The 27,724-nt window shown below is 38.8% G+C and overlaps 1 protein-coding gene across 1 annotated transcript in view; it reads right to left on the bottom strand.

The window, feature by feature from the left end:
* The window catches only part of F5 (coagulation factor V), a 34,405-nt gene extending 7,061 nt beyond the window's left edge, over positions 1–27,344 (bottom strand). The window contains exons 1-20 of the mRNA XM_072361537.1: positions 27,036–27,344; positions 23,690–23,781; positions 22,480–22,602; positions 18,876–19,088; positions 17,879–18,022; positions 16,964–17,185; positions 16,045–16,210; positions 14,099–14,276; positions 13,013–13,115; positions 12,425–12,636; positions 11,524–11,674; positions 10,939–11,151; positions 7,232–9,119; positions 5,840–6,005; positions 4,449–4,685; positions 3,761–3,971; positions 3,050–3,229; positions 1,286–1,402; positions 812–883; positions 55–146 (exon numbers count right to left, since the gene is read on the bottom strand). Coding sequence (XP_072217638.1) covers positions 55–146; positions 812–883; positions 1,286–1,402; positions 3,050–3,229; positions 3,761–3,971; positions 4,449–4,685; positions 5,840–6,005; positions 7,232–9,119; positions 10,939–11,151; positions 11,524–11,674; positions 12,425–12,636; positions 13,013–13,115; positions 14,099–14,276; positions 16,045–16,210; positions 16,964–17,185; positions 17,879–18,022; positions 18,876–19,088; positions 22,480–22,602; positions 23,690–23,781; positions 27,036–27,196 — 4,941 coding nt within the window. The 5' untranslated portion in view covers positions 27,197–27,344. The remainder of the gene's footprint in view (positions 1–54; positions 147–811; positions 884–1,285; positions 1,403–3,049; positions 3,230–3,760; positions 3,972–4,448; positions 4,686–5,839; positions 6,006–7,231; positions 9,120–10,938; positions 11,152–11,523; positions 11,675–12,424; positions 12,637–13,012; positions 13,116–14,098; positions 14,277–16,044; positions 16,211–16,963; positions 17,186–17,878; positions 18,023–18,875; positions 19,089–22,479; positions 22,603–23,689; positions 23,782–27,035) is intronic.
* Between the last annotated feature and the right edge of the window lie 380 nt (positions 27,345–27,724).

The raw sequence follows: 27,724 nt of genomic DNA, 5'->3' as shown, positions 1-27,724 counted from the left end.
GAATGTATGGTCATGTCCAGACTTAACGATGGACAAGAACACACAGTATGATACCTGAATCCAAGGGAGATCACTTGTCATTGTTGTACTCCAAGCGTTGTATGTTCCAGAGTTGTTTAATCGGGCAAGCTTAGGTTCCCAGTAGTCTAGAGAAAAAAAAAATATGAATAAAGAATGCAAAGTGATATGCTTAAAACATGGAGTACTTTGGTTCCTTTAAGATCTGTCTTGGGGATTAAAAAAAAAAAGGAAAAAAAAGTTGTTTGTGCAGCCTATGTACACCTTCACTTGCTACTGTCTATGTAGAATCCTAACCATTTCTCTAGAAAATGATGCTGTTTTCATATCAAAAATGAACTTGGTAAAGCAAAAAACTGTCATCATTCTGGATGCCAGTTCCCCAAACCTTTCAATACAAATGCACTTTGCACTTTGACAGCTCATATCACATGCAAATTCCAAAAGTTTTTTGAAGCACTTCATGTTGATTTTCAAACAGGGAGCCTAGAGGATAAAAAGATGAAGTTATACTTGTTCCATGTCATGCAGCTGACAGAGGTCTGCTTGACTTTCATGCTTATGGTGCTGACAGAAGAACCATGACGGTGTTTGAACTCAGAGATGAGGGCTATCTAGTTCACATGTCAGTCTGTGCAGAACTGGAAAGCTTTTTAACCTGACAGATGATTCATTACTGAACCGATCTTGTTGGATGTAAAAATAAAATAAAATAAAATAAAATAAAAGGAACTACAGCACTTGGCTGGTGATATTCAGTACTGTGCTCAGATCTTTTCAACTACTAACTCACCTATATGATGTGAAGAGTTGATTTGCGAATCAAGTATAACTCCACTTGCCATACCCATCGGAATCCTGCACCCTGAGGAGAGCACAGTAAATTTGTTGTTAGAAGGAAGGTCTAACTCTAATATATATCCTGATGGAGTGTTCTAAGACAGCATTGCTCAGAGCAATTCTGAATAATACTGTAACTTAATCACTCTTTTCCCAGAGAAGGACAAATAAATCTCTGCAGTTTCTTTCAATCAATTAATCTAATTGTCACTGTGAGAAAAACAATGAATTCAAAGGTAGTGTGCTAAAGGCTGAACATTTTTTTCTGTTAGAATAAATTTAAAGTAATCACTCCATCCCCTTGAAAGCACATTTTGATCTTCTGCAGAGCAGTCTCCCAAACCTATTTTCAGTGACCCTGAAAGGACAGGGATGACTTTATAGCTTGATTCCCCTAGCAAAGAAAAACAACACCTTAATTCAGTACCTTTCTCCAGAACCAAATAGGATGCCTGCATTCCTGCTTGCTGATATTCAGCCACTTCAGTGTCTAAAAGCCACCAGCCAGGTCTCTGTGGTTTCATTTCAACTGTCTGAAATGAGCCTTGAAAAGATGGAAGGAAAAAAAAAAACGTATCAGAATCATTAGCATTATCATAAGGTTGATGTTAGTGAGGCTGCATGTTAAACCAGAGATCATATTACAGTTTAACTCAGAAAAATTTCTCTAAGCTAAACATAGCAGAGAAAGCAGAACTAACATCACTGTGCCCATCTTTTTTCTTTTCTTCTCCTTAACAAGTTCAACATGGAGACAGAATTAAGAGAGTACATCAAAACTTTGTCTTTCCTGCTGCTGCAAGCTACAAAACCATGGATGACTGTTTGAAACAACAGGTATCTGCACATGGCAGGTAGTGCTGATCCATGTAATGAACAACACGAAGTTGACTGGCGGGTGGTTGGGCTGGATGATCTTGTATGTCTCTTCCAACCTCAGTGATTCTGTGCTTCTATGAAGGCTATTACATAACGTGGGGGTGTTGATTCTGTGGTGCTGACTGCAGTCCTTACTTCTTCTCCCCCAGTTTGTTCAAATAATGTACAAAATGGATGTAAACAATAGAAAAGTAGATGAAGGACACTGACATGTACAGGCCCTTTCTTCACTTTTTGCAAACCTCAAGAATGCACAGGATTGAGTAGGAATCAGACCTTTTAGGCTGATTGCATGACTTCAGTGCATTTCTTATGTTTCTAGTTAGTGCAGGCACAACAATTCTGGTTCTCATTTAGACAAAACATACCAGAGATTTTGTGGTGAAAAATATTACCTTAAGAGGCTTAAACCATGAACAAATCACCTAACGTTCACTGAAATAATATTCTATCATTCCAAGCCAAACCCATTATTTTGATTGTTTCCTTTATTATTATTATAAACATGCATAGCTGCCAGTGCAGCATTTGTAAGTGCTGTTATTGCACACTCGTTGTGCTGACAGTGACGGGCGAAGGAGTACCTTCTGTGGCCTAAAGAGTGTTTTTAGCTTATTTAATTGTTCTCTGGATGTAAGAATTCTCCTAGGGTTGACATTTGTACTGTTTTTCTTGCATCATACTCACTTTACTTTGTAAAAATAAATGCTCACAAACCAGATACCAATAGTAATTCCCAGCAAACACTGATGGGACTGCCAGTGGTGCTGTAGTATGGGAACGTATGAACAGGACAGCTGTGTTATTGTACACTCTTAATTTCATGAGGAATTTGTGGCAGACACTATCCTATGGAGTTCCATTACTTTACTTACTGTTGAGCTCTTTACAAAGGCAAAGCCAAATCCAATCTATGACCTACTTCATAGAAAGGAAAAGAAAGACACAAAGGAGAGAAACTCACTCAGTAGTCACATGCCTAGTGAGTGGGAAAGAAAATGCAAACAGAAGGTTGTACTATGGACCATACTAGTATTCATTTTCCATATACATCTCATCTGAGTAGAAGGAAGGAAGACATTTGGCCAAACACATATGTTTTGTCCACAACTTTAAGGATATCTCTCATGTTTACATTTCTCTCCTCCTAAAATGTTAAGTGAGGTGCAAATAATGGATTTCTGACCATTGTTGGCAACTGAACTGTTTGTGCCCTCAATTTCTTTCTCCCTGTGCCCAAAGCCAACTTCTGTTCGCATTTCCATTGGTATGTCTGTACTAATCAACCCTTAGAATTCATTCTGATACTTACCAGGAAGGAGTGTGTATGTACCATGCTGATACTTTGACTCTAGTTGTTCTATGAATGTCTGTCCATGAAAATGAACAACATGAATGTCTTTTGGCACTCCCATATTAAGCAAATGCCATCGGATGAGTTCACCTTCATACATCCTCAGGCCTTGCAAATTGTAGGTAATCCCATTAATGGCTGAAAAAAAAACATTGCTGGAATGGTTAACACTTCACAAAACAGATCTCCAAAATATGTGATAAAGTAGTTATTAAGATAAGTGAAATATCTAATGAAGTAATTACTGAAATATTTAATATACACAGGAAAAACATCACTTTCTAAACATCTAAAGTGCTGCAGCCTACAATTGACGTACCATCAATTACTTCAAAGAGAACAAAAGATTACCTCTCAGCACTCAGCTGCTTACTCCACTCTACGTGAGTAAAATCTCTGTACCCACACAGAACTACACAAAGTCCACACTGCTTAAAATTCTTTCAGTATAACTAGTTAACTTGCCAAATTATTACTGTATTTTTACGTTTCTTGCAAAAAGATTCACTTTCCCACTTATGGGTACAATGGAGAACAGCAACAGCAAAAAAACATTCACATAACTAACACGCAGGATTTATGTTTGTTCACAAGCACAGTGAACTGAGGTAGCTCCCTCAACGCCTTTCCCTCTACCCCAGTAAATACTTGAGAAAAGGAAATAAGTACCATAGAATTTGTGGCATTGTTGCATTTCTCGGGTCTTCTCATTACAAGGCTTTCTAGAGCGTTTGTCAAAGTACCAGCTTTTTTCTTCATCAAAGACCATAAAAAGCAAGAAATAGTCTCGACTGTTTGTTCTGTTGTTTTCTGATGCACTGAAGGTTCCTTTTTCACAGATCAGTATTGGCCCAATCAAACCCGAGTGCGTATCTTTCTCCTACAAGGTAGTAAACCCATATTAAATATAAGAATGCATTTCTTAAAAGATGTCAAAAATATTCTATTGAAACACAGAAGTCCCTAAAAATATACCAGAAGGATCCTGAAATTTCCAGTGCTCCATGTCTTTAGTTGCCTCAAACTACCAGTGTCTCCTATTCTAAATTAATCAACAGTTTATTCCCTCTTTTAACTGAATATAAGAGATTAAATTTCACATGGGAACATCACACCCGAAAGTCAGGACAGCTACCTAAAAAGTGTTCAGCACCTTACATTTCCACATCTGTACAATAATGTCATTTGGAGATATCCAAAATCTGACTCAGTGTGGCCCCGGACAACCTTCTCAAGTTGATCCTACCAGAGCAGGCAAGAGGAGACTGGACTAGATAGTATCAAGAGATCCCTCTGCACCTCTATGATTATGTGATAAATCACATCAATACTGTCACTTCTACTTTGATTTCCTTACCAGATTTACATCAGAGTAGTAGACCCAGGAACGACAAGCTGCTCCTGGATGCTGTGGTCCCGATCGCCTGTTTGCATACCATACATATATATAGCTGCCATTTGGCTGAACTTTATCATCTTCCTTAAACCAGTCACTAGACTCATCATCATAAAGGCTTCCCTCAGAGGACTTTTCATAAAAAAGCCCGTGGGCATGGAGGGAATACGGTCTGGATGCCAGATTCTTAAAATGAACCTAGAAAAAGAAGAAAAAAAAAAATCTGTTGAGCAATTTTGGGGCTAAATTAAAGGTAATACTCCCTAATAACTTTAAACTATGGTCTACATTAGTATAATGTCCACAGGCCACGCTGTCAACCAGCTGGTAAGGATAGCTTTTCAGAGCTCTATGCAGTGTCAAACTCTTCAATTCAGGTTGATAATTAAATATTATTTAGCACGAGACCATCTCCCTGCCTCCTACTGAGACCAGGCTCCTGCTGCTCCAGTTTACTCCTGGGAATGCTTATTTCCAGCAAGCACTGAGATACAGAGCTTCTACTTATGTTCAGCTTGAATGGTCACAATAAAGGGCATAAGATAACCAAACAGTAACATTAGATCTCTGCATGCCTCAGTCATGCTTGTCCCAGATAAGCACAAGGACAGGGAGATCCCAGATTTACCTCCTTTTAAAAGATGACATTTGCAAGCTAAAATAGACTCTTTCCTCCTCGTGTTTTTAACATAGCTCAGTGTGTTCCTACTGTACAGTGCTCACAGAAATAAGCTGAAAGGTGTGAGAGCTACACTATGTAGCCCATGCTTGTGTGTTGGAAGACAGACAGGGAAAATAGGGAAGCTCTGCACCAGCATGCTTCCTAATGGAAATACACTATCGGATAACCAGAGATACAGTCCCTTTGCATTCTTGCTTGTCTTGCAACTAACAAACCCACCTAGAGGAAAAGTTTTCAGAAGAAAATACAGGTTTTGGATATATATGTTTGAATATTTTCATACCAAATGCAAATCTTCTCAATTCTTTTTAAAAATAACATGACCCATTTTCACGTGAAAAGTAATACTTTCAGTGCAGTTTTGGTTGAAGAAAACTTTTTAATGCTAAACATAAATTTATTTTTTTTAAACTGATATTTAATGGTGGGAAACACGAGAAAGAAAAACAGAATTTACTGTGAATAAGAGAGAAAAAGACAATCTTAGTCCTTCAATAAAACAACACATCACTGTGCTCTTTTATCCACTGTGCAATTTCTAGCTCTGAAAAATGTGTTTCCTCTATTAACTTTTAAAATCTGTGGCATTTTTTAGACCCATTCTATGGCGCACTGTAAGATCACCATAAAAATCCTATCTTGTGTGCACACTGAAAAAACAGGGACTTACCAGGATCACATCATTCACTTCAGCCCGGATAACTGGTCCCAGGATGCCAAGATGTTCTTCATACTCGCCTTCATCCTGAAGAACTGTAAAGGTACTGTCTGTGTACCTTTGAAAAATGGCCTTTTTTGTGCTGCCATCTTTACAGACTTTGTCATACATCATAGTACTGAAAGGAAACCCCCCAAAGAAAACACACAGTGAGCTGGAAACAGCTTTGATAACGGAAACACTTCAGAATGTGAAGAATAAACACACAAGTGTCAGATGATTCTGAAAATCATAACTTACATTGTTTAAATACTTCTAGTTCTACAGTTTGGGAGACTCTTCAAATACTTGGCCATTTGTCACTGGCAAAAACTACAACTAGTCTCTGGAAACAGAGATGGTAAGAACAAATTAGCTCTTAGGCACTTGAAGCATTATTTAGATTTTAAATAGAAGCACTAGGACTTCATTCAAATAAATGCAGGAAATTCAGCCTGAAGAGTCAGATATTTCAGAGCTGATTTTCTGTAGCGACAGATGAAAACTGAAGTTATGGTTGCTTTCTTCATTTCAAAAATCACAAAGTTCAGCCTTTGAATGAAAAATGATGAGGAATTCTACGCACTGTAGCATAAGTAGTGACCTTAATTTGGTTGAATCTAGACCATAAAATTTTAGTATGGAATCCCTCACGAGTCACATATACTTTTTTTGTTGTTGACGCATAAAGATGCTGTCAAAAAAACACAACAAAAATCAATGTCAGGGTTTGTGATCTTGTCATTTTGTGATTTGTCTAAACACTTGGAACAACACGGCAATAATTCATCCAGCTGTGATATCGCTTTAAATGTAAGGCATTCTCCATCACCTGTATGATTAAGTTCTTTGCATTTATTTTGCATTGCTACGGTCTCAGAAGTGTTTTATAACAGAGAACTGAAACACCAGAACCACTTCTTGTTAGTGATAGAGATGGTGCAATTTCATACTGCCTATAAGCACAACCTTTCTGCATTCGATCAGTCACGTCATTTAATAACTGTGAAGCCTTTATACAGAGAGGTTTCTTTGTCCAGTCTCTACTACGGAATCTAAGAACTCAAGCAGGAGGTCATTCAAGCACAACAAAGCTAATTGCAAGTTAATGACAAAAGTTTCTTTCCACTTTCATTTTAAAGAGTGTTTTTAGTGAGACTACAAAGGATTACTTTTTTCTCTCTCTGAAGAGCTCTTACTTGCACTATTCTTATTTATATGACATTCTAGGTGGTTTTCAGCTTCCCATAGAAAATTCTTAGAGTCCTATAACTGAAATGTCAAAATCACACCGCAGGTTACATGCAAATCTACACTTTTGAGTGTCAATAATGTGTAAAATAAAAGTAAAGGATTTAGCCAAACCTTTTTTTATGTCCTGCATAATTCCAGCAGACTTCCTTAGCCGCAATGTAGTACCTCCTTTCACTCCCTCTGCTACACAGGTAGTGTTCAGCAATGTTGTCTGGGTTACGCCGTTCACTGACATTCACTTTTGGGTCTGTCATGTATGGATCATCAAAGCTCACATAATAGTATTCATATTCATCACCTGATGTATCCTCACTGTAATATTCTCCTGAAGTGTATTCATAGTTTCCATTTTCATGGGGAAGCCCAATGACGATGGATGGCTTAAGCTGCTGTGGCAGTTCTCTGTGGCTGGACTTACTGGGTGACTCTGTGGTGTTATTGCAACATGGCAGCGTTACATGGTTGTTCCCACCTGGAAATAAGGTGCGGCCAAACTCTTCAGTAGGTTTGGTGAACTTCTGGGGCTTTTTACTCCTTGGGTTCAAAAGTTGAGTAGTTTTTGGATATTCCTTTTTTTTCCTTCGGATCTTGACAAAGGTTCCAGATGTACTCGAAGTATCATTCTTGTTCCCTTCCTTCCTTTTCAGAGGAGGGCGCACGTGGTTGCCTTTATGTTTTTCTCCCATTATGTGTGAGAATCCTCCATCCTTCTTATGCTTCTTATTTAGAAATATTGTATCATTTCTGCCTCCATAATTCAATTTATCACTAACAGATTTATCTAAGTTTGCCTCCAGTCTCTGAATCCCCTTTGCAGACACCAAATTCCATTCCTCATCTGTCATTTTAGATGAGTACTTCACAGACCTGGGCAATGATGCTTCCAAAAAGTTCTTCACTGATGCAGGGCTTGAATTAGGTCCTGTACTGCGCAATGTATGATCTAAAGAAAATGAGTCTGTTTGTTTATCTTTGGGTAGCTCAAGTTGAGAGGGGCTGGATGCATTGGACTCATTTTCTTCTACAACAGCTTCCAACTCAAGTGTCAAATTACCTGCATGCATGGCACTTCCCCCTTTTGATTCTTCCTCTTCCATTTCATCATCATAATCACTCAGATGCTGGTCATCTCCCACTGTGGCTGTGCTGGATACATTCTCTGTCTGCTGCATGGAATTAGGTGCATTTGTCTTGTCAGAAAATGAGCCATTTTTATTTCTTACATGATTTAGAAGGTCTTTCATCTTTTGGACTGCATAAAATTTAATGGCCAGTGAGCTTCGCTTTTTCCTTTTACTATTAATGTTGTTATTTCTTTTCCCTGTGCTTTCCTCTTGGTGTTCTCCAGTAAAAAAATTACTGCCCTTCTTAACAGTCAGAAGCTCTTCTGCATCTTTCACCTGCGCTTCTCCATTGCTCAGCAAGTGCTCACCTCCAGACATATTACTGTCTGACAGATCTACTACATACTCACTTTGGCTTCTGTTCTCAGAAATTAAGTCAGGTTTTCCATCACTAGCACCAGCTAAAAGTGAATACTCATCTGCTGTGACTGATGTATAATTTGACTGGAATGTTTCAGTTTCAACTTGGAGAGGAGCATTACGAGTTTCCAAGAACTCTGTCAATTTACTACCATTGGCAACTGCCAGATCTGAGTCAACAGCCACCTTAGAATTTGCAGCATCAATGTCTTCATATTGTCCCCAGGCCAGTGTTGTAAGGTTTTGAGTTTCTTCAGTTTCTCCTGCATTTCTTAAGCTTCGGATAGAGTAAAAAGAAGCCAGCAGATCCTGATATTCTGAGTCATCTTCCTCTGCCTCTTCTCCCACATCTTCTTCAACTGAAGTGGAAAGAGCTTTTTTATCAGTCTTGGTGTTTGTTAAATCCACAACATCAAACAAGCTATCATCCTCATAGTCGCATCTGACATCTCTGAATCTCAGTCTCATGCCGTAACTCATCTCTGTGTCACCCCAGGATGCTAAAAGCCAAGTGCCTGCAAACAAAATAAAAATGCTTTTCCAATATGCAGTATTTATGGGAGTGAATGCTCACGTAAACAGTGAGGGAAAATTGCTGTGTTTTGTTGTTTTTTTTTCTACAGCTTCTGCTATAGAAGAGTGCTAATCCTCAGCTGAGTTTCCTATGAGCTACACTGTAATGAAAAATAATTAATACTTGTAAATAAATAGGAGCTAATATAAATAAATAAACAAATGAGACAGACCTGGAGATCTTCTCCGAAGATTAAGGTATAGCATGGATGTGAGTGAAAACATATCCCATGAATAAGATCACCATGAAAAAGGAAGTACAAATGGTATGAAAGGTCCTGTATTTAGAGCTGGATCTAAGATTCTGATCATTTTGATCAGTCTTTGGTATTGTTACCTATTGCCACAAGCATCAAGATTCTAAGCAAAGCACTTTGTGATACAATGTAGACAAACCTTTGTCAAACACCGTATTTTAAAAGCTTCAGAATGCATACAGGATGATCTTTAAAAGAATAATAAAGCAATTTGAGAGTTTCTAATCTGTACACAGCTATCAAGCTGACAGCTTCAGCATCTAAGTGACTAAGCTTTGGAGGAACTGCCAGAACTTTCAAATTAGAAGATGGAGTTTTCCATTTGAAGCTAGGATCTGTTGAGAACAAAGTACAAGCTGATTCCTTACATTCTTTGCTTGTTGTACACTTGCTTTTGGAACTAGCAGAAGTGACAGAATACAGAAAGACAGAGCTTGAAAAAGACAAACTTTTAAGTAAAAGATGACCATCCTGCATAGTTTTTCGTATTTCTAACAGCAATAAATTCACGTGGCCTAGATGGTAAAAACAAGCCTCTTACCACAACCAAGCAGAAATACAATTCAGTACTGGGGAAGCTGTCATCAAGTCCAATGGATTTATAATGATTCCCCTGTCCTGAACAATCATTAAAAATCCCTATAATGTATATTTTTAACTGAGAAGGTCTTGTGGCTGTGAGATCATCAAACAGCAAGTTTGGAGGACAAAATATCAGTTATCCAAATATATTAGAAAATCTTCTAAAAAAAAAAAACCCACAACCAAAAAGCTCACTGATATTTTAAACAGAATAAGGACACCTAAGTCCTATGGGATTTTAAGATAATCAATGGACACTCAGAGTCTTCAATGACGAATAAAGTTCTGCCCTTTCACAGGTAATTTCTTAAGTGCAGACTACATGAACTGTATTATCATTTTTTCAAGGTCTAGTATTAATCACTGTTAGACATTGAGATAGATACTAGTAAACTAATGACCTGATTCAGCGTGGCAGACTTTACTGCTGCTTGATGACCAATAACCTGAGGTAATGTGTAGCCACTTTGTTCAACAGTGACTAAAGTAATTTGAGAGTCCTGGTTATTTTAAGTTACTTAAGATGGAGAAGATGGGAATTAGAGTTGGGAATCAAAATGCTGGAGATGATACTGGATCGTTATCATGGATCTTAATTTTAATACCTTAAAAAGACTGTTGCTAACCCCAATTCTAATTGTGAATTGGAAAAAAAAAAAAAAACAACAAAGCAAAAAACCACAAATACACAAAGAACCACTAAAAGAGCCTCAGTATTAGCACGTATAATTCTGTGTGTGCTAAGTGCCTGTGCAGCTAATAAAACTCCATATACATCAGTTGCAACAGACAGCGATTCAAGATTTTCCTGGCACTGTGTTTATCTGAGAAGGTTTTCTACTTTTGGTAAATTCTTATGGAGCAGGGCTTAAAAGACACCTTAGAGGAGCCATCAAATAAATACTGCAGTCTTGGCTCTTACCAATATTGTCCATTTCCACTGTGACTGATTCTCCACTCATTGGGAAAAGGTTCAACACATCTTCGTATTTTCCTCTATACAGGAAAGCATGCCCAGAAAGGCGAATAGAGACAATCTCGTCCTGAGTGCCAACACTGGAGAAATGCCACTGAACAACATTATCTTGGCAAAATCCAAGGATTTCGTTTCTGTCAGACACATAGCCATTTATTGCTAAAATGAAAGCAAAATGAAGATGGTCTTAATATTTTCATGCCTCACAATATAAAAGCTAAGCTGAAAGACTTTTAAAGCCTCTAGTTCTTTGATGTCAGTCCAGTTTACTGGGCTTACACTTGGCAGAGAGAGACTGGCACAGGGCTGAAACCACACTACACTTGGATGGGAATTCAGCTCTGGAAACAGTATCTCCAAATCAGCAAAGTGCTGTATTAAAATAAAATAACTCTTGCCTTTACTTCAGGGCTCATAGTCAGCCCAATCCCCGCTAGAGAAATACCCAATTGCATTACACCTGAGAACTACAATCACTGAATGCTCAGTCTCATGTGGCTTTCATAATCGTCAGTTTGTTATCCTACTCACTGTGCATTATATTGGAGTTATAAAACTTGAGGTCATCCCTTCTAACAGAGGCAGGGTTGCTGCAGTAGTCCTTGATATTGTCTTCTATGTACCAGCTCTTATTTTCATCAAACACAGCAAACATTGCATGCTGCTCCACATCTGCCTTTTTCTAAAAGACAATCAGAATAAGCACAATTACATTTTACAAGCAGAAACACTAACGATTCAGTTCTATTTTACTTACCTACAGTGTAAGCAACATAAGCTTCAGTGCAGTTGTGGTGTGATTCAGAGGCTAAATGATAGGGAATAGGGGGTCAGGACTTCAGCGTGACACTCTACTGCAGCAATCAGCTGTGTGGTGCAGCCTTGAGCAAGATACTAGCACTACTGACACACAGACGGGCTCTTAGTAAATGGACCAGCCTTCTGCTTTGACCTGAGCACAAAGTTTTTGATGTTTTCTCTCTAAAGTGATGCTCTAATCTTTTGCAAGCAAGATTTCAGTGGATGGCAAATAAACTCTCCCAGAATTCCTCCATATCACTGGGTTGTTCTAGAATCCATGATGCCAGAGATTGGCAGGCCATGTTGGGTTAGATGTGTTACAAAGAAAGATCAGCTCAGATCTGAATGAAGAAGCGTGAAGGTATAATAGTAGCAGGAAAGTTAATTTTCAAGTCTAGAAACAGACGTACAAATCAGGCTGACTTCTTGTTGAAATGCTGTTCTTGCCAAGAAAATCAGAATAAAATTCCTCTACCACTTCAGACAGTTAGACCCTATCTTCAAAGAATTTCTTCAGGAACCTATTTGCTTGACTGGTCTCTATAAGACATTTCTCTGAATTAAAGTAAAAACAAATTTCACTAATCATATTAAGAGCAAAATCCCTCTGAGAGGTTGCCAGACACGTTACCTGCACACCCTTCTGAGAAAGTGCTTCACTTTTACAGATCAGAAGTGGGCCAATCAGTCCAGAGGCTATATCTCTCTCAATATCTACAGCACTATGATACAGCCGGGTAATGCACTGTGCATCCTGTGCAGTGGGTTGATCTGTTTTAGCAATCTGCCATTCATATGTGTAGGTCTTCCCTGGTTGAATTCCTTTATCCTGGGTGACATTGCCTAAGGAAAAATAAACAGCAAAAACAAAAATAATACAAACTTAGAGCCAGACCTTTATTTAGTGCCAGACTGCATCTTTTAATGAAATTGGTGCACTTGTGTCACTTCAAGCTACCTCTGAGATAAATGAAGTTCAGCAAGAGCTTTTGGTTCTCAAATCACCAGCGAGAACAGAAAACTAAGACACCGAAGAAAGGTTACTTGTTAATATTTTGCAGATACTACCTTGGTTTCTCCATGAGGCAGCACAAAATGTCAGCAGAGGCAAAGCACAGAATTCAGGCCATGAATTCCAACTGAAAGCGTCTCTTTGAAAGCAATGGAACCCTCCACAATGGTCAATGATATTCAAAACACGATCCACAAAATTACTTACCTGTGGGATCCTGAGGATAATTAGCTCCTTCTGCATTCTTTGAAAGCGTCACTCCATGGAAGTACATACTGTAGGGTCTGCTGGCCTTATTTTTGAATACAATCTGTATTGATAGATGAAATAAAAAGAAAAATTAAGTATTCCAAAAATCTGACTCTAACATATAACCAAGTTTCAGCTGCTGTAAGTTTGTCTAGTTTCAGCCCTGGAAGAGCTGAAAAGGCAAAAGGATGCTTCATATATGGTTTCACAATATAAATTCATTGTCTAAATACTGCTGGTGTCTGGTGGGATCCTGCTTTTGCTGGGTTTGTAGAACCCACACTGTGAACTTCAGCTTTTCACACCTACTGCCTAGAAAACATTTGTTCTTCCAGCTTCTAGATACATATTGCCTCAGGAAGTATGAAGTTATTGACTGAAATGCCTAACAGCCTTCAGGACAAGAGAAAAACAACTTAAAAGAAAGTATTTTCCCTGATTCCAAGACTAAAAGGGGGACATGGGTAGAAAAGATGACGTCCTGTCTACTCATGATAAAACCAGAAAAAAAAAAAAAGAAAAAAAGAAGGGATGTTTTGATAAATAGATGCATCGCTAAGTGACAACACAGAAAGGCAAGAGAATGTGAAGCTACAAAACAACAGCACAAGCTTGTAGTGTTTTGTTGTTTCATTTAATAACTCCATGAAAGAACATTTAACTATTGAAAACTGGGTAATGCTGACTAAAACAGCCATAAAAAAAATAACATCAGGAATGAACAGCTCATGAGGTTTAGTATGTTGACCAGTACACTTTACAAAAGTGTAAAAGAATTAAGTTACTTAAATCAAGTTCACTCAGGAAAATTGTAGACAGATTGCTGAGAACTTTAACCTAAAGGCTGTCAGTTGTCATTATACTTTTTAACAGGGCCAGTATTTATTAAATTAGCTATAGGATTTGGGGAAAACAAACAAAAAACTCACAACCAAAAAAACAATACAATCAACCAACCCATAAACAAATCAAACTATTCCTTATATATCTCTACCTACTAGAAAATTGTTCTATAGTACTAATCTCTAAACTTATAGTACTTACTTTAACTTTATCATTGATTTGAGCTCTTATAATTGGACCCAAAATCCCAGTTTCCTTGGGACGAGGACTATCCAGACGTTTGGTGAAGCTGCCATCAGTATATTGTCTAAAAATGGCCTTTTTATACTTTTTACCTATTAGATTTGAGTAGTTGTCCAAATGTTGAGCTTTATAGTGTCTTAAAAATAAAGGAAAAGACAAATGGATCAAAAAAACTTAAAGAGTAACATGAATTACAGAACTGGCACAGAAGAAACTAGTAAAAATCTCGCTGTTTGAAATAAAATTCAACTACAGAGTTAGTCTAACGGACCTCATCTCAAATTTTAACCTACATAAGATAACGCTTGCAGTGCTATTTGTGTTTTAGGGTCACATACAACCAATTAGTATCAGGTCTTTCATTGAGTTTGAGTTTATATGCAAAAATGAGACAAACTAAAACAGCACCTACGTTTTCAAGGTAAATTAACATAAAATAATGTTCTTTTAAAAGGACACAGACAAATAAAGGAAAAACACTGTTTACAGAAGCAAACACTTCAGGGAAGCCAGGAACACCGCTCAGATAACCTTAATCCCAATCAAGCATTGTATAACAAATTGTGAAATACCCAGATTTAAAAACATTGACAATTATAATGCTGAGCAGAGCTAAGACAAATACTTCTAAGCAACATAGAACAACATGTTTGTCCTGGTCACTAGCCCTTCAAAAAAGGCTACTGAACAGGGCCAGATGCTGAAATTCCAAACAAAAGAAGAAAAAGGAGAGCACTGTAGCAGTTGAGGGATGCCATATAACTAGCAGAGAAAGAAAGGAGACAAATTTGCCCCATGTAATTTGTGAACAAGTGATAAGTGAAAAAAAAATGATACCAAAGAAGAATGTATACTTAAGAGTTACATCAAAACTATGTTCTAATGGTATATACAGACCTATATACGATAAGGTATTTGTCTTGTTCTGCTTAAATCTTTAAAGGTTCTTACGGAGATCAGCTTGTAACATCAGCTCCACTAGAGCAATGAGGAACTGACAGCACTGACCCTATATGACCCTACAGATAGCTGGCAGCACTTTGTACTACAACATCAAGTATGTTACAGAATTCCTTCTATTTCTTTGTACTTATTTTACGTTGAAAAGAACAACTGAATATGCTATTGTAATATGGCTTTTATTTCATCTGTTTGGTGCCATGCAAAGGTCTTATAAAGAAGCTATCTCTAACCTGTATTTTTTACCATGCTAACATTTTTAAAACCTTGATTCTCTAGAAATATTGCCTTTCTCCTCTAAGGATTGTTTATTTCAGCAGAATTCATGGTGAAAAAGCAATTTAGAAAACAAGCTTGTATGCTACCTTCTGCATTTCCAGTCACCTGCATGTTTTAGGCTCCCTTTTAGAAGTAAAAGAAAGTGTTTCCTTAAAAGCACCCCAGCAAAAGAAAGGCATTGACACACACTGAAGAGAGTGCAGTGGAGGGTCACCAAGGTGATGAGGGGAACTAAGCACATGTCATACAAGGAAAGGATGGGTTTACTCAGTTGTAAGAAGAAAAGCTTGAGGAAGCATCTTATTTTTATCTGTAGCTATGAAATGAGAGATACCATGCAGTTCTTCAGAGCTGCATAGTGGTGGGATAAGTGGCAATGGCCAAAGGTTTCAATATTAGAACATCTGATTACATGTAAGGAAAACTTTTTTCACTGCGAGTTTGAAAAGGCATGGAGTAGAGGCTAAGAGGTCCCCAGCTGTACAAACAACAAATATGCAATCAGATAAGGCCTGTCCAACCTGGTCTAACTTTGCAGTTGGAGAGAACTTTGAAGTTTGCACTGCTCTGTGTAGAAATTCAGGTGAGACAACTCTAAGAGGTCCTCTCCAACCTGAATTATTCACATTAACATTCCACATTATGTTAACAAAGTATTATTTTACTTATCAAGGCTGTCTGGAATAGTTGGGGCATAATCCCAAACGACTTCTTCTGCAGCAATGAAATATTCCCAGCTCTTGATCATGCGACGTTCCTTAAGGGAGAGACGACTCTTCTTCACCTCTCTGTCTCCACAGTCTCTCACAGTAAGGTAGCCATGCATTCCAGCTAATGGAAAAGAAACAGAGTATCACAGTGATTTTCCATTTTATGTGCTCTGACCACCCGAATGGTATTTCTCATTTCTCTTTACCTAAGGTGGCCCATAAGGTTTTGTTTATAATTGCTATTTTCTCAGGCTTAAAAAGACTGCACCCACGTGGGTTGGGAAGCCTTCAAGGAGCCTGTATTAATCAAATGGAATACAGCAGCTCTCTCAGCTTGTTGTCTTTGGAAATACCAGCTGAACTGATAAAAAGCTACATTTTTGCCTTTATTTTTTTTTCTTTTCCCATATTTTCCCCCAAAACCTGTCTTGCAGCTCTCGTGAGAGACTTTTCTCAATCTTTTAAACAGAACTTTGATCACTACGGTCAAACAATGAACAGCAAATATTTTCATTAGACTTATTAGATTGAGCGCTCCGTAGCTGAAAGAGCTCACTTCCACAGGAAATAGGCGATTCCTCACTCATTTTAAAATGGTGATCATCTGAACAGCTTGCAGAGACTTAGAAGCTTGAATTCTGATTTACTGCTACTCTGTGATCTGCATGCAGCTGTAAAGCTGCAGATATGAATGACTTTTTAATTCATTTTGCAGGTCTAATTCCAACAGAACGCTCTATTTTCCAGTGATTTCTTAATTAAATGAAAACAATCTGAAATTTTGTTATTGCACCATTGCAGGACAGAAGCTTTTCGGGGCTTAGAGAAGAAAAGGAAAACTCTAAAGTTGCTTAATAAATAGATGTTTCCTTGCCTTTCAAGTGCTTCTGGACAAGAGAAGATATCAGCCACCTTCCTTCCTCGCTCACTGTCATGTTCACTGTGGTTGATGCTCCTCCCACTAGGTTTACAGTAGAAATTCGGTGATGTCTTTGCTCCATGACCTGGCCATTTATATGAACGGAGAAAATTTCTGGCTTAGAACTCATTCCTATCAAATGCCAGCTAATGTTGTCATACATACAAGCCTCTAAATCTGAAAGAGAAGTGAGAACAGTGTTAAATCTTACATGCAAGTGGTGATCTGACTTGCAGTAAACTGTGGAAGAAGGAAGAAAATCAGCAACCTCTTTCAGAGAGCCAACCTCTCCTCACTTGGAAGAAATGAGAAGGACCGAAGTTAAAGAATGAAGGTTACGTAAAATTAAGTACCCTATCTAGTATTTGTTTAATAAAAACTCAATACCTTAAAAAGCCTTCTGTATTTGCTTGATGGACTGGACAGAGATAAGAAGAAAAGAGAACAAGGGGGAATGCTAACAGAATAGTCCTATTATCACCATCTAGGTCTTCTCACTTAATTGTCTGATTTAATGGTAACTGATTTTTCACTTCCAGGAAGTTTTTCATCTGGGATATGCCATGTGCTGTAAAATCAGAAGTTCACCTAGTTACATCATTACTTCCCATTAGCCAAGGGAGAAAAAAAAAAAAAAAGAAAAAAAAAGAGGGGTTGGTTTGTATTTCAAGTTAATAATCTTGTTTTCCTTATGAGCAATATGGCATAGCACTTGTCCAGAATTTAGATGATTAAAAACATGTCCTTAAAAAGGTCCCCACTCATCTATTCCTGTTCTCTTGCACAATAAAACCCCCCCAAAAAAACAAACAGAGGCAACATTCAACCTTCATTAATGTTCATGTCATGCCACACAAACTTGTATAGTACCTGGTAATGTTCCATTAGCATATCCATTAATTGTGTATTTAAGCAATGCTGATCTCTGCCAACTCTTGTTTTCATCAAACACACCAAACATCAGTATATATTCCTTGTCAAAAAGTTTCTGGGACCCATCCTCATTTAGGCTTCCTATGAAGAATAAAGAAATGAAAGAAATGAAAATGTTAATTTCAAGCAGAAGTGAAGCAATTTCCACACCAATGTAACGGTATTTGCATGTATTTAACTTACTTGCTTTTTCTGTTACAATGTGCTGCCTGAATCTGCCCCCAAAAGTAAAGATATTAAGAATGATCATTAAGTGATTTTATTTCTGAAAATGCTTTTTGTTATAGGTAACCATGGAATCAGAGAGTCTAATATTCAAGAGGAGAATATCCAGCAGCCTTCTGGAAACAACCAGACTCTGGCTTTTCTTCGGAGATTACAAGGCAAGGAGAAAGATAGCTGAGCCATCTGCTGTGCCAACGCTGCCTTTTCAAATACCGTATGAGCTCATCAGCTCCTTTAAAAAGCCTAAAACTTCTGCATACAAAAGACTCACAGATACTTCAGAATTGGATCAGTTATAAGTAAGTATCCAGTTGAGTCTGTCATACAGGTGAGATATCTATGAGAAAGCAGAATTCATTTTAGGCATAAGTACCTGCCATACAGAATTACAGTTCTTTCTATAGATTGTTCACACACATAAAAAGAATCCCATTTGCTACTTTCAATGAATGTGCATAGTTTAAGACTAAAATAAATGTCCTTCGGACTGCAGAAACTAAAAACTTCAGGAGTGTGCAGATTTTTCTACTTAGAATGAGGCACCTGCCTTAAATGCAATTCTTTTATATTTATGAGAGGCTACAAAATCCTGTTTTCTTGCAGAAAGGAGTCTTAGATCAAAAGGAATTTATCTGTTTCTCATACAAAACTTAATCAGCCAGTACTTTAACTGAAAAGTCCCTTTTTATAACCTTCCCATATTCATTACCTTTCTTGCAGATAAGCAGAGCTCCAATCAGACCAGAGTTAAAATCCATTACCATGTTCTCATGAGAATAATACGCATAAGTGAGACAAGGAAGGTCAGCTTCTCTTGGACCAACTTCTTCTGTTATATCCCACACGTATGTGTATACCTGGCCTGGAAGCACAGCATCATCTTGTTTTTCTACAGATGACGTTCTGTCATCATACAGGGAGCCTGCCAAGAAAAGAAAATAGGGTGACATGAAAACTGATTAATTAAAGTATGAGCTAATTGAAGTCCCCACAACAATTCCAAATTCTTGATATCTTTCTTACCTATTTGATACTTCATACGGATGACTGACGGCTCCACTTGCAATGTGGAGAGTAGCATGTGGGAAAGTACCTATTTCACTACCCTGTTTCTTACAGATTCAGGATTTTCTAAGACTGTCATCTGTCAAAAGGTGTCTTTCTTCAAATTAACAGGGCTAAGATGGCATGAACCTTCAGCTTCTGCTCACTGATACTCAGTAGAAATTGAAAAACTACTCACTTTGCCAGCTTTCTAATTGCTTCTCATAAAGCCACTGCATAGGCTAGCATCAGCTTGCTGCCTCAGAGCTTTTATGCACTGCATATCTAAATAACAGTAACGTCTCATATCTAAGCCTACAATAACCAAAGAAAGGCAATATGAAAAAGGGGAGTCAGAAAATGAGAATTCTAGACACCTTAATAAAACAGTGATACTGAATTACCTATGTGTTGCCCCAGGTGACTGATCTGTATTTCTAGATCAGCATTGTTCTGAAAAGCTTACCGTTAAGAATCCTACTCTCTTCTACTTCATTCACCAAAATCTGCTCCAAAAGGAAAAGTCCAAAAAACCTCAAGAAGCCCTTGCCCCAACAGTTTTCCAGGCCACTCTCTTCCTTGCTCAAATATCAATGGCTAGTGCTCTTTGAGAAGAAGAGGCACTGGATTCATGTATTTGCTCTGTCCAGATCAAATCTACAGTAACTTTCAGGTTTCTGGAGACAAGGCTGCGTAAGTCCCCATTCTTGAAGATGCTTCCGTTTTTATGAATAAATATTCTGTAGCATAGTCTTGAATCTAATTTTCCTTCATTCTGAAAGAGCTAGTTTCTCAATAAGCAACTTTGTCTATGTGCTTCAGATTGTCTTCACAGCCCTAATGAATAAGGCCAGTCCAGTACTTCACCTTTTTATACTATGTGAATTCTAGCTTTCTGCAGTCTCCCTGACTATCCTTTAAATTGTCTTAACATCAATTTGTGTTCCGTTTTTGATCGTTAGATTGTGTTAAATGGTCAGCCAGCATTAAGTTGAGTGATTAAAAAAACAACAAAAACAACCTAGTTCTGCCCAATCATAGTTGTACTCTGGAAAAGCATTAGACTATATTTGTATTATTCAAACGCATTTGTTCAGGTTCTGCTAGGAAATAAGTTTCTCACCCCTCAACTCCCTTCACTTCCTCAGGTTCCTGAGGTACAAACTGTACAAACACACAGACAGTGGAGCTGGTCAGGAGAACATACATTTCAGAAGACACATATTCCTAGTATTACACTCATGAACAAGAAAGGAGCTAAAAATATGTGTGAAGTTTTAATCCACTATCAACAGATATCTGTGCTGTACATAAACCCAAGCATCCATAGAATCACCAAGGTTGGAAAAGATTTCCAAGATCATCTAGCCCAACCAATACCTCCCCGACCAATAACCACCTCACTTAGTACCTCCCCTAAACATTTCTTGATCCCCTCCAGGGATGGTGACCATACCATGTCCATGGGCAGCCCATCTCAGCACCTGAGCACTGTTTCAGGGAAGAACTTTTTCATAACATCCAACTGGAATCTCCCCTGAGATCTCCAACTTGAGGCCATTCCCTCTAGTTTTATCGCTAATTATGCAGGAAACGAGGCCAACCTCCACCTTGCCATAACCTCCTTTCAAAGTAGTTGTGGAGAGCGATAAGGTCACCCCTGAGCCCCCTATTCTACAGGCAAAACAAACCTAGTTCCTTCAGCCTCTCCCCATAAGACTTATTTTCCAGACTCCTCACCAGCTTCACTGACTTTCTCTGAACATGCTCCAGGGCATCAATGTCTTTCCTGTAGTGAGAAAATCAAATCTGAACACACCACTCGAGGTGTGGCCTCCCCAGATCTGAATACAGGGGATAATAACCTTCCTGCTCCTGCTGGCTGCGTTATTTCTGATACAAGCCAGGATGCTATTGGCCTTTCTGGCCACCTGGGCACACTGTTGGTTCATGTAACCAGCCTAGTCAACCAACTTCTCTAGACCCATTTCTTCCACACAGTCTTCCAGCCTTTCTGCCCCAAATCTGTAGCGCTGCCTGGGGTTGTTGTGGCCAAAGTGCAGGACCTGGCACTTGGTCTTGTTGAACTTCATCCCACTGCCTTCAGCCCAGCTATCCAGCATGTCCAGATTGCTCTGAAGGGCTTTCCTACCCCCAGACAGAACAACACTTCCTGCCAGCTTGGTGTTACCTGCAAACTTACTGAGGGTACACTGAATGCACTTGTTCATGTCATCAGTAAAGATAACAAACAGGACAGGCCCCAGCACATATCCCTGGAGCACAACTTGTGACCAGTCACCAGCAGGATTTAATTCCATCCACCACCAGTTAACTGGGCCCAGCCCTCCAGCCAGTTCTTTACCCAGCAAAGCGTACCTGCCCAAGCACAGGCTGTCAGCTTCTGCAGGAGAATACTGTGGGGGACAGTGTCAAAGACTTTGCTGAAGTCCAGATAGACTATGCCAACAACCTTTCCCTCATCCACCAGGCGCTTCACTCAGTCACAGAATGAAATCAGGTTAGTTAAGTAGAACCTGCCTTTCATGAACCCATGCTGGCTGGGCCTGATCCCCCAGTTGTCCTACACATGCTGATCTGTTCCATATCCGTCCCTGGCACCAAGGTCAGGCTGACAGGCTTATAGCTCCCCAGATCCTCTTCGTGATATTTATTGTAGATGAGTCTCAGATTGGCAAGCCTCCAGTCCTCTGGGACCTCCCTGGATGACCAGGAACACTGGTAATCACCTTTGCCTGCTCTCTCAGCACTCTCAGGTGGATGCCATTTGGCCCCATGGATTTCTGACAGTCTATGTGGAGTAGCAGGTCTCTAACTGTTTAGACTTGAGTCCTGTTTAGACTTGCACTCTGCTTCCCATCTGAGGGTTCCAGGTCAGGGGGTAGAGTTTCTGAGGATAACTGGTCTGATTATTAAAGACAGACGTAAAAAAGGCATTGAGAACCTCAGCCTTTTCCTTATTCTCAGTGGTCACATTCACCACCACATACAGCCAGCATCAGGAAGTTATCTTCCACACACTCTAGAAACCTCCAAGACTGCTTCCTTTGCACTGTATTTACAGCATATATCGGGCAAATTGATATCTCCCATGAGAACAAGTGCTGGCAATCATGCAACTTCTGCCAACTGCTCATAGAACATCTCGTCTATCTCTAGGAGGTCTACAGACCCCCACAAGGACATCAGCATTAGTCTGGCTCTCTCTAGTTTACAAGAAGAAAACACAGGGATTTTACAGCATTTACCTTCTGCGTTTTTGTTGTAAACTAAGCCTTGGGGATGAATACTGATGGGCTTGTCAGCCATATTCTTAAAGTGAACTATTAAAGTATCTCCCACTTCGGCACGCAGGGTTGGCCCAAGGAGTCCTGTCAAGATAAGGAGAGAGAAAACTGTGAACAAAACAGTTTCCTTAACAAAAGGAAGAATTCTTTCTCCAGCAGAGAATAAGATCTCTCTCAAAGTGCAAGTTGTACAAACTATGGACAGGAATGTAATACTGTAATACCACCGCAAAGAAGATTTACCTGTAAAATGCACATAGGGCTGCTAAACCTACAGTTCACAGTCAGTAATGTTATAAAACTGTGTTTCTAGTGAGTAGCACTCTGCCTATTTTCCAGATATTGCATATTTATCAAAAGGTTTCTGTTGGAGGTTCACTGGGAATTTCTAGGATTCATTCCTTCACATGCAATTTAGTCAGATATTTTTAGGAAGCCAGAATGAGAGATTATAAGGGCATGAAAACATTTCTTTAAGTAGCACTCTCTATGCCACCTGTCAAAGAACAAAAAGTACCAAAGATGTATTCTAAAGTTCAAAATTTCATGTTGAAAATTTCTTTATGCAAAGCCTGCAAGTGGTTCTAGGAGGGACTTAAACCTTTTCTCACACTGCAGAACCAACCAAAAAAACCCAGACCTCAGTGAAAGATGCCTGCTAAGGTAACCTTTCACCTGTTTGTCTCCTTTATTATAACCCACTTTGTGAATTTCTTTCTCTGTTAAATAAGAACAACTTTCAGAAAATATAGGAAAACACATTTGGAAAAAAATCAGATTTTTCAGGCTCGGTTGAAACAATTTGGTATCAGCAATCTGACATACGTTTGCTTTGAAATCAGATGCTTTCAACATCTGAAGCTATTTTTTTCATTAATATGAAGAACAGACTATATAACTACACTGCATAAGTGTCAAAATACAACACTTATGTATAACATAAATATGTGACTTTGCCTCCATCCATCTAAAGCACCTTGTAAAGGACATCAAAGGCAAGGAGTTATTTTTTCACACCTGACTTCATAATTTATTTCTTCCTTTCCAGTGATCTTTCAGAAACACATTTAGTCTCAGACCTTGAGCCAACGATACATGACTTTACGGTGTCATCACTGTGCGTTACTGGCTTTAAGACAAGCCAGTAACAAGCATCTTCTTTCCCGTTTACCTGTAGACTTATCTGTTGGCTTTTCTTTTTTAAAATCCACTTCATATTCTCTGTAAGAAATTTTCTTAAACACGGGATCCAAATGTGTCAACCTGAAACCATAAGAGTTACAAAAAAATTGAAAGGATGAAGATTCCAAAAAATGCCATTACAGCTTAACAGATACCTTGGAAAGTGAATTCTGGAATTACATTTCATCACTTCCACATTTCACTGAAGGCTGGCCACACTGTCCAACTCTTTGTACTGTCTTTATCTTTCCCTCTTACTCCACTGTACCTATGATATTCTTGTGCTAGACTATTTCATACATATCAGACATACAATTACAATACCTAGCACAGTTCACCCCTTAATCTGCTTGTTGTCTCTATAGTCCTTCTGATTTTTTGAAGAAGATGTTTTTGGTTTCTTTACCATTTAAGAGAAAGAGGAAGATGTTCTGACCATCTTTGTCTGGAAAGCATCTGACAAAACACTATGAGAAGCCTGTATTTCTCTTTAGTCAACTCCATGCTTAAAGTTTAGGGCTCATCACAGTGATTCTGTAACAGCATAAACAGCAAACACCAGGAGCAGCTATGACAACTAAGATGACTGCTTTCTGGGAAACCTGACAGTTCTTAGTCTTGTCACATAAATGACATGCACACCAAGTAGACCACAAACTGTTTTCTCAGCAAATGCACAGGCAAGCAGGAGGAAACCAGCACAGAAGCTTTCTGGAATTAAAATAATGGTGAAACAAGTGTTAAAGGGAAAATAGTTTGTGCTTAGTTTCACATTTATGGTTGATTTCCTAGTACGTACAATGCCTGAATCCAACAGTACTTCTGCTTGCTATTTTTGTAATGCCTTCAGCTAGCAAGACACTTTTGATAGTAGGAAGTGTATGGACTGCTCACACATAGAGAAGCTGGGCATAGATAATCAAAGGAGCTGGTTTTGATGACATTCAGGGTCCAGACGGGGGAGATCTGTTCTTGGAGAAATTTTTGTAAATCCTTCTCTTACACTTTTGCAACAACAGTCAGGCAGAAGCTGTTCATGCTTCAAATCTTTGAAGTCGCTGACAAAATTTAATTTGACTCTGAGGGAGAAGTGCACGATACATGATCTTCATTGACGTGCTGCCCTAATGTGGCAATGTTTAATAGAGCATGTACATAAGACTATGGGGGTGGAAGAAGAAACATATCAATGCCAACTGTATAGCTAAAAGGAACAAAATAATTGTGCTACCAATACTTCACAAATCTCGGAATATGCAATTAGGTCTAGTTACAAAACTTTCAGCAATGCTTCATACACAAAACCCACATTTTCACTCTGTTTTTAAGTATTTTATGTATATAACTTACACATGGTAATCCATAAGCCACTATAGAGTGACCTTGATAAACTCGAAAGGTGGGCCCTAAACTGAAAAAAGAAACTAAAACTAAACTAATTAAACTAACTAAACTAACTGAAACTAAAGAGGTTTAACAAATCAAAGGGCAAGGTTTTGCACTTGGGTTGGGGTAATCCCAGATGTTTATACAGACTGGGAGAAGAACTCCTTGAGAGTAGCCCCGCTTGGAAGGACTTAGGGGTCTTGGTTGATGAAAAACTTAACATGAACCAAAAGTTAGCCCTTGTAGCCTGGAAGTCCAACAGTATCCTGGGCTGCATCAGAAGATGGGTGGCCAGCAGGGTGAGGCAGGTGATTTTCCCTCTCTACTATGCCCTTGTGAGGCCCCATCTAGAGTGTTGTGTCCAGGTCTGGGGCCCCAAAGACAGGAAAGATTATGTGGGGGCTGGAGCACCCCTCCTATGAAGACAGGCTGAAGGAGCTGGGCTTGTAGAGAAGAGAAGGCTCCAGATAGACATCATTATGACCTTCTAATATATAAAGAGAGATTTTAAACAGGAAAGGAATAAACTTTTTACATAATAATGATAGGACAAGGGGTAATCTTTATAAACTAAGGAGGGAAGATATAGATTAGATGTTAGGGGGAAGTTCTTAAATGAGAAGAACATGAGGTGCTGGAGCAGGTTGCCCGGAGAAGCTGTTGATGCCCCATCCCTGGTATTCAAGGCCAGATGGGATGAGGACCTGGGCAACCTGAGCTGGTGAGTGACAACCCTGCTCACAGAGAGTGGATTCTAACTATGGATCTTCCAATCCAAGCCATTCTATGATTCTGTGCTGAAGAGAAGTATCTGCACATCTTGAAGATTGATTAAAGAAAATAACTGGCAGAATCCACTTTATTATCAGCCTCATCATTTACCTAGAACTCTAAGAAGCAAACAGATTCTTACTCTACATTTAAGCACTAAGTTTCTGCTGAAAGAGAACAAGATACATACTCAAATGCCTTCGGGATTCAAGTCATTAGCCCTTCTACAATAAAAAGAAACTTTGCTTGAATTAATCTTGAAAAACAAATATTTAGAAAACTGAAATCTGACCGGGAAGTTCAGACTTACACACACACAAAACCAGACAAAGAAAACAAGTCACGCACTGATACAAAAATAAATAAATGCAGTAGTATTAAAATACGCCCTTCAGTGTCAGAAAAGATAACACGTGATTTGTACTATTTCACCCCAATTTGTGAGCAAATAAAAGCTGTGTATTGTGGCTATAGAGTCAACAAAGTATAAGAACAAAGTATAACAGTTCCAAAGAAGGTGCAGGTCATTTGCAGCATTGCACTTGCTGTGTTTATTATCACAAGCATATCTTGTCAAAACAAAGAAGCTATTTTATCTGCTGGATCTGCATGCGCATGTAGCATTATCAGCTTGCAATGTAATAAGAAAGAAGAATTTTGAAAACAGTATTTTCACTTAAATAGCAATATTTGATTCTACAACCTTTGCTCAGCAGGACCCAGGATGAACATTTGACAGAAACTACTGAATAACTCAGAAACAACATCAGCTAGTTCCAAAGTTCATTGGGCTCTGATTTAAGTGAAAGTAAGAGTACCCAAACTAGAAGCCATTTATTCCCTGAGGTCCGAAAGCTTTCACAGTATTACTAATCTACTGCTAATTCTAGCAATCCACTAAATCCATACATTTAAAAATAATGACACTAAAAGAAAGCAAAAAAAACCCAAACCAACAACACACACACACAAAAATACTGTACAGATATAGAAGATGATAAAATATAAAAAATTATTTTAATAAAGCTTTTAATACTTCACTGGTTCTAGCTGAGATCGCACAGGTCCTCCAAAACCAACTGAACTATTCCTGGTCTGTAAAATTCCATAGGAGACTAAAACCATTTTGAGTCACAAGACAGGACTCGTTTTACCCTTCCCATCTTGTACTTTGTTACCTGGACTTTTCCTCGGGCTCCGGTTTGTAGGTCCAAACAGTGAACTGAGCAGCTATATAATGCTCCCTGACCTTCACAGCTCCCACCACGTGCTTCTCTGAGTCCGGCCACCATGAACTGAGCAGAAGCAAGAGAAAAAGATGCATGCAGTGGAGTGTCATGGTACGAATGCCTGCTTATGCTGCTCTGGAAGATGAAGCAGAAACAGCTGCTTTTTTATTGCTGTTTCAGCTTCTAACTTCCCCTCAGAAATGAAATAATCCTGACGCAAGAGGGTAAAACACTGTTGGCTACACTCAGGTCACTGCTCTTCACCTCCTCCTCCCCTTGCTGACAGGGATCCAGTAGAGATAAAAAAAAAAAAAAAGAACTGTTTAAACTACCTTCACTCCCCTCCTCCACATCATTTTCAGGAAGAGATCTGCACCAAGGAGAAGCTGCTTCAGCCCCCCTCCAGGCTGCGGATGGGTCACTGACTACTGAAGCAGCAGGATATCGGGAGCAGGAAACAATTACTTAGATTACTTACAATTACAAGATGTTTGACTTGGATAGGAAGAAGGGGGCACATAATCCATCTTCCAAGAAGATTAAAAAAACTCAGCGTGTACTCAGTATAGTGGAAATTTCCCAGTTAGATTTTACATCTCTTAGAGTCTAAGGAGTCATTCCCTCTGAGAGAAAATGCT

The sequence above is a fragment of the Excalfactoria chinensis genome, chromosome 1, assembly GCF_039878825.1.
Source record: "Excalfactoria chinensis isolate bCotChi1 chromosome 1, bCotChi1.hap2, whole genome shotgun sequence".
NCBI lineage: Eukaryota > Metazoa > Chordata > Aves > Galliformes > Phasianidae > Excalfactoria > Excalfactoria chinensis.
Note: the sequence above shows the minus strand (reverse complement) of the source record. Positions and strands in the feature narration are given on the sequence as shown.